General features: G+C 49.8%; 3 protein-coding genes across 5 annotated transcripts; 1 reads left to right on the plus strand and 2 right to left on the minus strand.

Annotated features, from left to right (window-relative positions):
* Nucleotides 1-134: 134 nt before the first annotated feature.
* On the minus strand, nucleotides 135-3,462 carry LOC119558077 (cytokine receptor). 3 transcript variants are annotated; one of them, XR_005220146.1, is made up of 4 exons: nucleotides 3,423-3,462; nucleotides 2,360-3,259; nucleotides 2,088-2,306; nucleotides 1,624-1,675 (listed from the first exon to the last, which is right to left on the minus strand). XR_005220146.1 is itself a non-coding variant. In XM_037871256.1 (3 exons), exons 2-3 carry the CDS (start codon nucleotides 3,197-3,199, stop codon nucleotides 850-852), a joined length of 1,938 nt encoding a protein of 645 aa, XP_037727184.1. In that variant the 5' UTR covers nucleotides 3,200-3,259; nucleotides 3,423-3,462; the 3' UTR covers nucleotides 135-849. The 3 variants fall into 3 exon arrangements, 2 of the variants coding, with proteins under 2 accessions (XP_037727184.1, XP_037727185.1); XM_037871256.1 differs by having other exon boundaries at nucleotides 135-1,675; nucleotides 2,088-3,259; XM_037871257.1 differs by lacking the exon at nucleotides 3,423-3,462 and having other exon boundaries at nucleotides 135-1,675; nucleotides 2,360-2,490.
* Nucleotides 3,463-3,614: 152 nt separating this feature from the next.
* On the minus strand, nucleotides 3,615-11,186 carry LOC119558278 (cytokine receptor). Its single transcript, XM_037871653.1, has 3 exons — nucleotides 9,587-11,186; nucleotides 5,903-6,972; nucleotides 3,615-5,698 (listed from the first exon to the last, which is right to left on the minus strand). Exons 1-3 carry the CDS (start codon nucleotides 10,729-10,731, stop codon nucleotides 4,029-4,031), a joined length of 3,885 nt encoding a protein of 1,294 aa, XP_037727581.1. The 5' UTR covers nucleotides 10,732-11,186; the 3' UTR covers nucleotides 3,615-4,028.
* Nucleotides 11,187-11,464: 278 nt separating this feature from the next.
* On the plus strand, nucleotides 11,465-14,936 carry LOC119558279 (ubiquilin-1). The gene is made up of 3 exons (XM_037871654.1): nucleotides 11,465-11,765; nucleotides 12,113-13,583; nucleotides 13,655-14,936. Exons 1-3 carry the CDS (start codon nucleotides 11,670-11,672, stop codon nucleotides 13,729-13,731), a joined length of 1,644 nt encoding a protein of 547 aa, XP_037727582.1. The 5' UTR covers nucleotides 11,465-11,669; the 3' UTR covers nucleotides 13,732-14,936.
* Nucleotides 14,937-15,451: the final 515 nt, after the last annotated feature.

The raw sequence follows: 15,451 nt of genomic DNA on the forward strand, positions 1-15,451 counted from the left end.
AAGCTTATGAAATTTACATTTATATATGTATGCGGACCCACGTGCGGTCAAGGTTCCCCGGTCCCTAAGCCGTCACTACGCGGAAATAAAAAGCACAATGAAGGGTACGTTTTGAGATTAGCGAGAGAATTTGTATCAAAGGCAACCAAATGGAGCTAAGCGACCATATGGCCGATCATTCTCCGGATAATAATGTATAGTTTCCCCAAATGCGATGCTGATTGGGAGTATAAATATATACATATGTACCTACATAGGCAGTGTTTGAAGTGATGTGATAAAAAAAAAAACATTTGCTTCGGCTTTACCTTTTTAAAAAATCTGTAGCAAACAATAAAAGCAAAGCCCAAACAAAGCGAAAATTATTAATTCAGAATCTGAATGTCTAATTTTAGAACTTAGCGTTATGAGCGTTAGAGTGGGCGTGGGCTTCTTAGGCACTACTAAAATATACCTACATTTGAACTCTCTAGCTGTATTATTAATTTTTCTGGGTATTAAGTAACTTTTAATCTCGAGCACTTGCGCTGAACCAGAAGCTAAGGAATTTGAATGTGAAATCCTAACTCTCTAGCTTTTATAGTTTCCGAAATGGATATATCGACTAGGCTGATGATCCTGATATATATATACTACATAGGGTCTACCTTTTACGTACAATATACCCTTTTGCTCTACGAGTAAAAGACTTCTTCACTGGGTTGCAAAATTCTGACTACAATTATAATACAAAAATGTGTATGCGAGGAGATTCTGAATCAGTGGGATTGATGCTGAGTTAATGACCCATTGCGACCCTGGAATATTTACAGTGGAATCACAGGATGGCAAGAGTGGTGCAAGTCCCGGTCACCGCATAGGCGGTGGCTTGATGTACCCATCGCAGCCGGGAGCGGTCACGGTGTTCATGGTCACATACTGATCCACCTGGGGTGCCTGGGGTGCGGACGGTGCCCTTGGCATCGGCTGGAGCTCTATGTAAGGTTCTTCATGGGGACACTCGAATATTACGCTCTCCAGTTTTCCCTCGTAGAATTTTTCGCCGGGAATTATGGCCGGATAGCGTGGCCGAGTGGGTTCCTTGGTTTCATAGGACTCGATGTCGCAACTCATGTCCGGCATTTCCACGCGAATGTCAGACATTTTCCGCATCTTCCGGACCACGAGGAAGATCACACCGAGCACCAGCAGGGCGATGATGCCCTCCACAAACCGCAGGGCGGCGGACTGCTCCGCGGGGGCTTCGTGCTCACCTGGCAGCCACACAATGCCGCCACTTATGCTGTCATTATAGTTGGCTGACACGCCCCTCCGGAACCAAGGAGCCGGCACCTTTCCGGAGAAATTATACCTCGGCTCCAGGGTGAAATTGGTCGAAATGGAATCGTCATCACAATCGTCTTGAACAACTCCAGAGAATTGGCACCAGTAGACAATGTAGCCATGCAGGTTCCTCGTCTCCGTCGGCTCGTTCCAGGTGAGGATGTAGCTGGTTTTGTTGTAACTATATCGGGTAATCCGTCGATCCGTGAGGTTGCTTAGCTTGGGCACTTCCAGCAGGCTGCTGTCCTGCGATTTCCCAAGGACGTTCTGGCTCCACACATTCACCGTGCCCGGTTTTTCATCATCCCACTTCTTGAGGAGCGCGGAACTGTTGGTGATGATGTTCACTTTGCTAGAACAACAGAGAGGAGTAGCTAGAATCTGGAATTCCACTTAAAATATAGTCCCTTTTTCTGTTTTTCTATATTACAAATCGGACCTTAGAGTTGATATAGAGTCGCTGAACACTGGTATGATCAAAATAATTTCCATACCAAGAAAAACGGAAGTCTTTTTCAGTATCTAATGCCAAAAAAATTGAAAACTAATGAGAAAATCTTAATACATAGTATTTTATATCTTCCAGGAATATCAGGATCAAAATATATGAGAAATATCCTATAAGTCCCAAAGGACACAGTCTCATAATTTGAAGAGTTTTGTACCCTATAATATAGTGACTTCTAAGAGTCCTAAATTTCGCTTTCTAGGTTCTTTAAGTAAGCGATTTCTCGAATGCTAAAGACCCTTTCGCCTTGGCTCACCCATTGCTGCTCCTCACTAGGCACTTTCGTTTGGGTCCGTTGAATTCCACATTACTCAGCTGCTCCCAGTAGACCTTCAGCTCTTCCTTTTTGGGATCGTAAGAGAACCCAGGGGGCCGAAACTGCGGCGGGCGGACGGGCAGCATTACGGGCGTTGTCAGATTGATTTCGGGACTCCAGAAATCCGACCAAATCGCCTCGGAATTGTTGATGCGGCGCCTGAAACTCACGTAGAACGTCTGATCGCCTTCGGGTGGGTTTTCAAAGCATACATGATTCACCAAGCTGACTGTCCGGCACTGCAAGTGCGTGAAATTCTTCGATAGGCTGGCATTCTCGTGGCGCAACACCACATTCCACTCCACCATGCGATCGCCTTGGATGTTCGGTTCGTTCCACACATAGCAGGTGTGGTTGGGTTTCATGGTGTGGTCAGCGATAGGCACTGCCACTGGAAAGTCCAGCACTTTCACCTGCCACTCAGATCGATGGATGACCTGCGTCTGGCGCCCAAAGCTATCGCTCATGATCACAGTGAAATCTCCATCGGGAGGGAGGTTTGGAGCGGTGGGCACATCGCACAGCACTTGCTCTGCTCTGCTCGCATCCAGTTTGGTCTTGTGGCAGTCAACCGGCTTGTCAGAGTACCGCGACATTTGGTAGTGGGTATCCTCGGCGAAGGCTCGCAACTCCAGCGCTGTGAAGCGGCATTTGAACATGCTACCCTGGTAGCGGCAGACGAGATCCGTCACGTTCAGCCAGGGATACACATTGACCACTTCGGAGGTCACCGCAATCCCGTCCGCGAGGCACATGTACCGCTGCTCAGAGGCCTGTCGTGTGACACTGGGACTCCTGTACAGCGCGGTGCCGTTGAGGGAGTCCACCAGGAACTTCTTGCCCTGCTCCTCGATGGTCAGGTTCTTTCCCACATAGCCGGGGCAGTGGCAGGACACCTCTCGGATGTCACCGACCCGGATATTGGAGACGTTCAAGTTGCACTCCGGCTGCTTGGTTCCAGAGGGTCCTGTATCCTCGGCCCATCCACAGGACACTACGATCACCAGCACCGTCAGCAAAAGTAGCCGGCACTTCCATGTCCTCCAGCCCATAGGTTTCGTTGTTTTCGTTTCAATAAGTGCCCCTTATCACTTCCAATGCTTAGCTAAGCGCTGAAAATATATAAAATTCTCAGAAACAATTCCAAAAAAGTAAAAAAACAAAAAGTCGTTAAAAACGATCGTTATAACGATGTCCCCAAAAAAATGTACTGATAAGCCGAGAGTGGAAACGAGAATGTTGATCCTCCGCCTACGGCTCAGAAACCAAGCCTACCTTCTCGGCAAAATGGCATCCGATTGCTGCAAAGCTCTCTCTGCGACTGAACGACAGATCGCGCTCGATGGGCAGCTAGCTGGGGTGCTATCGATAGGGAATACGGCCGGGAATTCGTACGGCCAACCACACAAACAGCGACTTATCGCTAGGGCGCCCGAGAAAACTCGAACTCAAACTCAAAAAGACTCGTTTAAAAACTCATTTAAAATTAGCTTTATGTTGATGGCGGTTAAGTGGGTAAGTGTACAGTACGAATATATATAAAAAAAATACTATAGCGTTACAAATACTTTCTGCCTCTCACACGCATCGCAAAGAATACAAAATAAATTACAAACGAAAGAACTGCATTCGTCCGAGGAGTTTTTCACTAATTACTATAAACAGCTGCCCGACAGTGGTTCAATTGGGTTCCAGGATCCAGGTTCCGGGTTCCGTGTTCCGAGTTCCGGCGATGATCCGATGACATGGCCTTGGAAGGAGATGCGCTTGGAGATGGGTTGAATGATGGAGGCGAACGTGAACGCGAGGGTTTGATAAAATGTCGCACGTCATGATGGGTGAGTGCACTTGTCATGCAATGATGATGGCCGCTCCGGCATCTTAGAGCACGTGCCTGTTGTGGGCCAGGGCGTTCAGATCCTGGGGCGTCACGTAGCCAGTGATTTGCGGCTGGAGGCGCGAGTGCGGATTGGGGCCGGTGGACGCTCCACCAGCGGCATGCGTCGGTGATCCCAAGGCGGCGGTGGTGGCGGCGTTCAACGGAGGCTTTATCAGCCCAGTGCGCTGCAGTTGCTCCATGGTGGTGTAGCCGATGTCGGCCAGCTTGGGCGCGGGTGCAGTGGCTGGACCGGCTGATGGGACTGGCGGAAGCTGGCGCATTGGCAAGGCGGCTGGCGGAGATCCCGCAAACACAGCTCCTCCAGCGGGCGGCAATGGAGCTGCAACAAGGGGCTTTAGCTTGTGCAGATCCGAGGCCTGCACGTAGTTGTCCATGTTGAGCAGGTGGGCCGGCGGAAAGAAGGTAGACGCAGCGGCGGCGGTGGCGGCGGACGGTGCTACTGTTGGCGGCGCAAAGGGTTGAACTGGAGCCGGAATAAGACGCGACTGGGGAATGGGTACAGGGACGTAGCCGTTGAGCGAAATCTGGGCCATTGGCAAGGAAATCGGAGCTGGCATCGTCATGGCAGGCACTGAAAAGGCGTCCCCACTCTCTGAGGGATCGCTGCCTATCCAGCTCTTCATCTGGGTGGGCTTGATGTAGCCATTGGTGCTCCTCTGCTCCCTGCCCTCCCGCTCCGCGTCGCTCTCCCGCTGTTGTTGCTGCTCCCGTTCCCTGGCCTGCTCGCGCTCCCTCTCCCGCTCTTGGTCATTCTGGACGAGAAGGCCGTGTCGCATGGCAAGGTAGCTGGTGGGCGGCCCAGCGGCGCTGATGGCTCCCCTCTCCTGGTGGTCGTCGTATCCATCGCGATCCGTACAGCCGCCGCCGCCCGAGGAGGATGCTGTGCGGAGTAGCAGCTTTGAGCTCTCACTTCCAAAGTTGCTGAAGTCGTGCGGCAAATCCTGCGGCGTGTACTGTGGCGAATCATCGACTCGGGTGCAGACGATGCCTCCGCTGACGGACGAATCGGGGCCGATGCCCAGGCCCAGGCCACCCATGTCCATCGGCTGCTTCTTCAGCGTCTCAATGATTCCCTGCGGCAGCACCAGATCGATGTCGGACATCTTGCGGTACTTCTTGTACACCAGGTAAAAGATGACGCCCAGCACCAGGATCGCCACGGTCACCTCGATGGTCTGGTACATGGCCTTCACACTGTGCGTGTCCGGGGTGCAGATGAACCCGTAGACGTCCCAGTCGGATCTGTAGAGCCGGTAGGCGGTCATGTTGGCGGCGTAGGCCTCGAACTGCACCCGCTCATCCTCGCCGAGTGCGTCCGTCCTCGGCTCGCATCCCTGGCCGGTGGCCGACATGAGCAGCAGCGCACCACCACCCTCCGCCCCGTCGGCTCCGTCGAGCTGCGGATGCTGTTCCACGTTGATGGCACGCACGGCCAGCTGGAAGGGATTGTGGCTGGTGCAGCGCGGCGTGGGCATCACAAAGGAGCGGTTGTTGCCCGGCAGGATGGTGCTCCACAGGCAGCTGGCGTTGTTGTCGCGCTGCGAGATCTCGTAGAAATCGATGCGGCCAGCCGGCATCCTGGGCGGCTCCCAGTCGAGTCGTGAGCTCTGGTCCTTGCCATTGATCACCTGCAGCTTTGGCGGCGAGGGAACTGCGGATAAGTTTACGATTTAGTGACATAAGCAACATACTATATAGCTTATTACAAAAATTTCTGTCGGTGTTATCACAAGTATTAGGTAAGGAATTTGGAACTTGTTTGTATGAATCTAGTGTTTACTACTTTCTTATCTAATAGAAATATATAATGCAGTAACCACATTCGTTAGCATTTCAAGTTACAGTAGTGACTCACCTCCGATGGCCGTGCTGAAGAAGATCACGTTGCTGGTCTCCGACGGATATAGCGTTCGCGCCTGCACGCTCACCTCGTACTGCGTGAAAGCCGTGAGATTGCCCAGCCTGAAGTTGATGGGCTTCTCGTTGTCCACTAGTTCGTCGGCGGCCGCACTCACGCGGAATGTCTCGGTGATGTTGTCGCGCAGCGAGCGGTAGGAGCCCTCGTAAGCGCGCACCACTCCATTGGCCAGGAGCGGCGGCTTCCAGGCGAGCTCCGCACTGGCGCTGGTCACCCGGAGTAGCTGCAACTCCCGCGGCTGGCTGGGCGCCGCCTCGGCGGTGCGGTTGACCAGCTCGTCGCTGTACTTGCTGGCCCGCGTCTCCGAGTACATGAGCATCTTCACGCTGTAGTCCGTGTATGGCACCAGGTTCTGGATGACGTGCTTGTTGGTGTACCGGTCGATCTTCACCGTGGTGCAATTGTCCGGCCGTCCGGTCGATCGCTGGCAATAGGTCAGATTGTAGCCCGCCAGGATGACCGCACAGACGCGCTGCGTGCCCCAACTGACGGTCAGGGTGGTGCTCGTGGCCACGTCGATCGATGGCTCCATCTTGGCCAGGTCGTCCTTCTTGTCGCTGCTGCAGATCGTCCAGCGCAGGCCCAGGTTGTGTGACCTGTAGTTGGCGGACACGGCCATGTGGAGCGTGGGCAATTGGTCGCGGGCCGTGGTGAACTGGTGCTGTCCCCGGGGCACCTCGGCGAAGCGGATCGATCCCTCGCACTCCGACAGCAAAGCCGGCTTTGGCACGCACCAGAACACCGTGTAGTTGCTCAGCTCCACGTGGTCCTCCGGCGGCTCCCAGCTGAGCGTATAGCTCTTGTTGGTCGGGTGGTACACGCTGCGGATGTTCTTGGGCTCGCGCTGCTTAAAATCCACGTTGCTGATGGGGCCAATCGTCATCGGGGTGGCGTTCACGGACACACCCTCGCTGTTGCTGCTGCGGATGAGGAAGCTGTGGACGGCGCTCATGTTCCAGTGGTCGATCATCGCTGAGTTCGACTCCACCTTGATGAGGCTTGAGTTCCTGAAGGGGCAAAGAAAGGCGGGTTATTAGGTGGTATCGTCACGAAAAAGGTTTATTTGTATACCCTTACAGAGGGTAAAATTATTTCAGTCAGAAGTTTGCAACGCAGTGAAGGACACGTTTCCAACCCCATAAAGTGTATGTCCCACTCTATTATAACTTCGGTGTATTTTGACATTTAACTTCTACTCTTGGGAATATCATTCTTTTAATATTTCAGAATTTTGAATAAAATTTAAATCAAATTGGATGACTTCATCGTATAGCTGCCATAGGAATGATCGGATAGTTAAATAATGCTTAGACCGTTATATTTCTTTTTCGGTAAACATCTTAAAATTTGTATAATTAGTTTTTAGTTTTCAAAAAATCGGAAAGTTCTGTACAGTAACAACTTTATCGAAATCCTATTTTTGGAAATGGCGCAGTACAAAAAACAATTGTTTTGCTTAACAAAAAATTCCACAAAAATGTTTTATTTTTCTTTATAACTTTGAACTTTTTCCCCAATTGCTGTGGCCGTTGATTAGGAATTGCAACTTGAGAAAAAACAATATTAACCATTCCAGGAACTCTATATTTGCAAGGTCAGCGAAAAAATATATATCTTTTGACATTACATTTGTTTTTTTCTTAATAAATATTACGAGCATACCAGAGTATTATCGCTCTTCATTTATTTTTAACAAAATAATACAAATGTTCAGCCAACCTATTTTGCAGTCGTGAGAGTAAGCTAGTTCGACATATTAAGGTCTGCAGATTTATTCGTTTTCAGTGAAGACCGTATATCAGGACTGCTTAATCCCAAATTTGGCTTTTTCATCAATTTGAATAGTTTAGCTTGGAAACACATAGCAGACTTACGCTTGAAATATTTTAAATGTTTATTGAACCTGGTACAGATGGTATTTCCTAGTCGCTAATGAAGAACAAGAGTTGAGATTTTCAAAACCAGTTAAATATTTGTCAACTATTGTTACCATAATTATACACTATTAAGTATAGTTTTGCCTTCGATAACATGAGTGTTAAAATAATTCTTTCCATAGTATTAATTTGGAACTTTAAAACCTCAAGTTATAAAATAAATATAAAGTTATACTCGAAATGTACATATGAAAACACAATGTTACTATGTATGCGGTCTAGTTCAACATGCATCAATTTTTTGATTATCTCTTCCAGTTCTTGGAATTGAACGTTAAGAGGAAATACAGCTAGCATTCAATTTAATTTACGGAGGCAACAGATTGCGTCCGGTACTTGGGATTTCCATCTACGCAATGAGAAATAAATTCATAAAGCTGTTCTAATAAAATTGATTCATAGGTATGCATGTATTTTAAAGAAATTTTAATAATACTTTAGATTACTCACAAAAACACCCAAATATGTATGAAAATATGATAAGAGCAACACAAAAAAAAAAAGATTTTTCAGAACTACATAGTATTATTGGTTTTAGGATTCGTTAAAATCGGGAACAGTCTCCCGAAGATCATTTACTTTTTTTTGTATCATACAATTTGTAAAATTTTAATTTAAAATTATTCCATACTAACTTACTACGTCTTAAACCAAGTCGAAATGGGAGTTTTTTTAGAATTTCCCGATTTAATCACTAGTTTTGCCAAACGGATGTTGATCAAGAATATGTACATATATACAATATCTTCTTTGTGTTGCATACATTTTGGCGCAGCCAGTTATTTTTTTCTACATGTAAAGAAATAAACCCATTCTTTCGCATTTCCACATTATGAACTTAATTCTCTTGCAGATAGTCAGGTATAAAAATAGGGAAAGTGTTTTTATTTTCACATTTTTGATATCAAAGAAGTTGGGGCTTGAAATTGCTATTGTCACCGGATTTCTTATCTCGCTGGGAGGTGTTATTGTTATTACTTGAAATTGTTGATGACAGAGACATACATAAGTGTGTGCTAGAAATATCTACTGACTATTTTTGGCAGCTATTATAATTTGTTTGTATTTTTTAGTTTTATTTTTTTGATAAAAATGCTTTGCCACAACTTAAGGTGGGCATAAGAAAATGTTTTTAAAATACTACCAACTTGATAACAAGGGAGACCTTGATTCTGCACTGGGTTCCATCAAATAATCAATTTGTTTAGCTCTGTCAAAAGCAAAGATTCCGAAGATGAGATGGGGATGAGGGCGGGTTCTACTCCGATTTCTGTGGAAGTGCACTCGCGTAAAAAGCTCCCATTTTCCCATTAATGAACGTGTTTCTGCCCCCACTTCTGCCTCGGATTCTGCCTCTTGGACTCAGTACACTGGGTATACTGGGTACTCGTGATCCACGAGTGTGTGTGCCATACATCGCCACTTCGGGCGAATCGTTAAAAATAAACATTTTCAACGGAACGGAACCCCTACAATGGAAATGTGGCCCCTCCCCTCCTCCGCTCGTTTGGCTGTGCAAATACTACGCCGTATGGCTTGTCTTACGTATTCGCAAGAAGTAGTCGTTCCGGTGAATCTCTCCGCCGTTCCACCATCTACCTTGCACACCATGGTTTCCCAATGACTAATTAGGTGCAAGGGTGTACCCATCCCATCCCACAGCCATCCCAAAGCCCCTACTCACACTTTGTGGCCATTGATGCGGTACTCGCTGATGACGTATCGAAAGTCCGGCCCGTTGAGTTCGTGCGCCTCCAGGGGCTCCCAGTAGATGCGCATGCCCTCCTCCGAGGAGTAGACGTAGAAGCTGCCGTAGGTGACCCGCGGAGGACGACGTGGTCGTGCCGGGGCGGTGGCAAAGGCGTAGATCAGTGGCTCGCTCCACAGGGTGTTGTTCTGGTTGGCGCGCACGCGCACACGCAGCGTGTAGCTGTAGCCGGCGAAGGGCAGCTCCGTGAGGCAGAGCATGTCCTTGATCGTGGAGCTGTTGTTTAGCCAGCTGGGCCTGCTGATGGTGTCAAAGTTCTGCGGATCGACGGCCACCTGCCAGACGAGGCCGCGATTGTAGTTGGAGCGCCGGGGCATCTCCCACGACAGGCACACAGAGCTCTCGGTTCTGTTGACCAGGGTGAGATTTTGGCCAGGTCGCGCCGGCACCAGGCGCTCAAAGTGATTGATCGTTATGTTCTGCGTCTCCTGGCCCAAGGCGTTCATGATCAGCAGGCGGAAGTAGAAGGTCTCGCTGAAGCGCTTGTAGTTGTCATCGGTGAGATTGCAGGTGACCAGCGGGGCCGAGTCAAAGTTGCAGTCGAGGGTGTTGCTGTAGCGCCAATCGTTGTTGGTATTGTAGCTAATGTTGTACTTGGTGATGACCTTGTTGGGCGGCTGCGTGAAGTTGCAGACCATGAACTGGAAGTCGTAGTCCAGGCAGTTGAAGTCGCGCACCAGGAGCGGGCTGGTGCCCACGTAGACCATAGCCTTGTTGATCACATAGTCGCCGCACATGCACAGGTACTCGTGCTCCTGCTCAATGACATTGGTGTCGGTGAACAGTATGGTGGTGTTGTTCAGGATCCGTATGTTCTGCGGATCGCGGTACTGTTTGCCTCCGCCGGTGACGTACAGCTCGCTCACGAGGCAGTGATCCGGGTTGGTCCGGAAGTACTCCTCGTTGATAATGCACTTGATGTTAAGATCGCCCCCGATGTGCTGCTCCACCTTGCTGGGCTCCATCCAGCCGGGCTCAGTGATAACGTTCTTGGCGCCACACCGGCCGCACCAGCCGGTGAGGAGCACCAGGAGCAGGACGAGCTGCGCCTGGAGCACCATCTTTCTGTCCACAATCCTAATCCCAATCCTCTCCAGCTGCCGCTGCTGCTGTTGTTAAGGTCCACTCTATTCACCTCTCTCGCTCTTGCTCTCCTCGCTCACCCACACACGCAGGCACACGCGCACACCGACGAGCCGCTCTCTCGCACACACACAAAATCACCTTGCTGGCCGTGGCACTTGTTGGCTCTGTATTGGTGGACAGTTCTCGGAAACCGTTTATACGCTGCGTTCCTGGAAGTGGCTCTTAAACATTTCACTGCCCAGGTGTGGGCTGCGTTTTTCACAGGGCCTCGAGGATACTCCTGGCCACTAACCGCACTGCCAATTGTTTGTTTTGCACCGCTCGTTGTCTTGTTTCTGGTTTCGCTTGTTTCTGGCTGAATCGAATCCTCAGTTGGCTAAGGACGGCGATCGCTCTCCTCCCTGCCCCCGCTCGCGTTGCTTTTGGTTATTTTCTGTTTATCGGTTTATCGGAACTTATCGCAGTCCGATACGCGATATGACGAGGGCTGGGCAGCGCCACTAAACGATACGATAGTTGGTTTTCCGCCCGCACTTCGAATTGCTCTGCACTAGAGTCGAATTTGTGCAACGGTTTTCCGGGAAAATGCATTTCTAAGCAGTGCGCACTGCTTAACAGGCGACAGTCGCGTCCTTGATATCGCCCATCGATACATCGATAACTGCTAGAGTTTGGCAGCCCTGGCATCCGACGTCGAAAAATCGAATCGAGCGTATGTGTGTGCCTGTGTGTGTGGGTGTGAGTGAGAAAGTGACGAATTACTTTTCATCAAATGGGAAATAATTTAGTTTGAAAACACGTATCTACCCAGAGCACCAACAAAAATTCAAGTTGTTACACAATTTAGACACAAGCGAGCTAAATCGGCGCAGGCAAACCAGCAACACGAAAACGCGACAACTACACCATCGAAATGGCGGAAGGCGGCAGCAAGCGCATCAACGTGGTTGTAAAAACGCCAAAGGACAAGAAGACGGTCGAGGTTGACGAAGATTCTGGAATCAGAGAGGTGAGTGCGGTGCGCGTGACCCATTCCGGTGGTGTGGTGACCCTGGGCGATCCCAAGCCCCTCCGCTGCCCCTGCCCAAGCCCATTCCCATGCCCATCGATTCCCCTCCGCCCCCGCCCACCATCATGTACAATTAATGCCTGTAATCGCGGGTACAGTGCACTTTGCCTAAGCCACACACCGCCATAACGTTGCCTTGCGGGTACAGTGCACTTTGCTCGGTGTGGCCATAGGTACAGGTACCACCACAATAAAGGGTGGCTAATGTGCCTGCACACACACAAAAAAAAATATAACAAATCGATCGCCCAATGAAACGCATATATCACTTTACCTCCGACTTTCAGTTCAAAATTCTGGTGGCACAAAAGTTCGAGGCCGAGCCCGAGCAGCTGGTGCTCATTTTTGCCGGCAAAATTATGAAGGACACGGACACACTGAAGATGCACAACATCAAGGACAACCTGACGGTGCATCTGGTGATCAAGGCGCCGACGCGCAACAACGAGGTGCCCGCCCGCCAACCGGCGGATGTGCGCCAAACGCCCTTCGGCCTCAACCAGTTCGGTGGCCTGGCCGGCATGGAGGCCCTGGGAGCCGGATCGAACACCTTCATGGACCTGCAGGCGCGCATGCAGAACGAGCTGCTCAACAACGGAGACATGCTGCGCTCCCTGATGGACAATCCGCTGGTTCAGCAGATGATGAACAATCCGGATACGATGCGCCAGCTGATCACATCGAATCCCCAGATGCAGGACCTAATGCAGCGCAACCCGGAGATCTCGCACATGCTCAACAATCCGGACCTGCTGCGCCAGACCATGGAGTTGGCCCGCAATCCTTCGATGCTCCAGGAGCTGATGCGTTCGCACGACCGGGCCATGTCCAATCTGGAGTCGGTGCCGGGCGGCTATAGTGCCCTGCAGCGCATCTACCGCGACATCCAGGAGCCGATGATGAACGCGGCCACCGAGTCTTTTGGCCGCAATCCCTTCGCCGGGCTAGTCGACGGCGGGGCCGGCATCAATCCGCAACAGGGCACCGAGAACCGCAACCCATTGCCGAATCCCTGGGGCGGCGGCGGTGCCAATTCGGGAACCAATGGCACTGGAGCCGGCAGCGGCACTGGCAACCGGACGGGAGATCTGCCGCCAAACAATGTCCTCAACACGCCGGCCATGCGCAGCCTGCTCCAGCAGATGGCCGACAATCCGGCCATGATGCAGAACCTGCTGAACGCGCCCTACACGCGTTCCATGATGGAGTCCATGTCACAGGACCCGGACATGGCCTCGCGCCTGCTGAGCAGCAGCCCGCTCCTGTCCAACAACCCCGCCCTGCAGGAGCAGGTGCGACAGATGATGCCGCAATTCATGGCCCAGATGCAGAACCCTGAGGTAATGAACATGCTGACCAACCCCGATGCGATGAACGCCATCCTGCAGATCCAGCAGGGCATGGAGCAGCTGCGCAGCGCGGCCCCCGGTCTCGTTGGCACCCTGGGCATTCCACCGCCACCGCCGGGAGTCAGCTCCGCCACGGATCCGGCCAGCGGCGATGGAAGTGGCGGCGGTGCCACCACCAACAACGTTTCCCCTAGCAGCGGCCTCAATGCCGGCAACCCTGCCACCGGCGCCCCAAGCCTGGCTCCGGGCGGTGGTCCCAACGCGCAGCTCTTCAACGACTTCATGATGCGCATGCTCAACGGGATGTCGAACAACGCGGACAGTACACAGCCGCCGGAGGTGCGCTACCAGTCACAGCTGGAGCAACTGGCAGCGATGGGCTTCGCCAATCGGGATGCTAACTTGCAGGGTGAGTTTGTTGCTAGTGGCTAGCGGCTTGACAATCCCCATTCTAATCGAAATCTCTTGTGCACCCCGCAGCTCTGATCGCCACCTTTGGGGACATCAATGCGGCAGTAGAGCGACTACTGTCCCTCAACCAGTTGTCCCTGAGTTAACAACGTTAAGCCATTTCCAAACTGTACACAACCTGTCTATATATCTACGAACTACATCTATATCTACCACTATAGCCCTGGAGAACGCGAATGAGAACACAACGAGAAGATGACGAGAAAGGGGGAAGGGGTCCTTGTCCTAAAGCCAGCCCCCAGAACCCCCGGAACCCCACACACAAATTCCACGGTCGGCGCTGCTGATTGCCGCTTATTCCTCCCATTAAGCCGGAAATATCTTGAATCCTTCATAATCGAACACAACACACAACACACACACATACACCAATTCCACACGAGCATGGGAGCCTAGAGAACGGCAGATATTAGATGATACGTCGCCGGTGAGAGAGATAGATAGAGATCGCATACCAAAGTGTCGGCACTTGCGTAGTTGATATCATTTTTTTTTAATTATTTACATTTTGAGAACGTTTTGGAGAGATCCGAAAGCTCTATAAGACACCTGAGAACACTTAAAGCGGAAATGTGTTGAACGAAACCCGATTTGAATATGCATATGTTAGGCATATATCCTGCACACCCAGACACAGACACACACACAACACAACACAACACACCCCACACCCGAACAGAACCCTTTTGCGCATTCAACCTATCCGAGAACTTGATTGTTTTTCAATAAATTTGAACAGGTTTGTGCTCTCTTGTGTCATTATTGATAATGTAACTTGATTGCCATGAACACTCGTGTAAATTCCAGTTGTGTGCTTCAGGATCAGAGGTTTAAGTCCTAGCAATCGGGTGCTATTGGTTCCGGTTCCCCTCCCTTTCTCGCAATCCGAAAATGTTCTGGAAATGAAAGTGAAAAACGGGACAACATACAGTAGATATCGGCTAAATGCAATAACGCGGAGTAAGCGGGGAAATCTTTACATGCTGATATGCTAGAATATGTATACAAGCAATACAAGTAGTCAAAATGGTTATCGATTCGTTAATGAAGGAGTAATCTCCAAGCGTTATTTACCTTAAACCCCCCATCCGTTTAAAATAATAAAAGTGTAAAAAGTTCGTTGCCTATAGGCTTTATTTGCACACAAGCGATTTGCATGTTGAACGATATCTACTGTAATTTTATGTGTGTATATAGGGTATATAAATATATATATCAAAATATTCCATGGTGTTAACAAAAGACGTAAAACTATTTAAAATTCCTTAGTAAAAGAGAGAGTCATCCCCAATACTAATTTGTAATTTACTCTAAGCATTCGTATGCGTATAGCCGAGTTTTTTGGGACTTTGGGCGGGTCTAGTGGGGTCCGGTCCCCATTTCTGATCGGTGATCACATCCCCCTTAATTCAAACACTTTCGAAACGTTTCCTTCCGTGCGCTCACTGTCTATATAAAGTATGAATTCAATGTATACCCTGTAAGTACCACTAAACATATACCGCAGCTCGCCGGAGTGAAGTGTACGCAGGTGAACCGACTTCAACGGAGGAGGATTGGGTGGGTGGTCAGGTACTGGAGCTGGACCGATGCAAAGGCGATCGGAACGTTTATTTGTTTAGTGATGGAAGTGAAACTAAGTAATTAAATGTAAATGATCACGTTTTAAAACATAAATAAAGCTACTTTGGTTTTAGATTATATCCGATTTCGTTTTACTTGTTGAACATAAGTGGGTTCGGTTGCTATATAATGGTTCCGAAATCTCGACTATAATATATACCTAAAAAGGGACTGCCTCAACTA

This window comes from Drosophila subpulchrella, chromosome X (assembly GCF_014743375.2).
Source record: "Drosophila subpulchrella strain 33 F10 #4 breed RU33 chromosome X, RU_Dsub_v1.1 Primary Assembly, whole genome shotgun sequence".
NCBI classification, from domain to species: domain Eukaryota; kingdom Metazoa; phylum Arthropoda; class Insecta; order Diptera; family Drosophilidae; genus Drosophila; species Drosophila subpulchrella.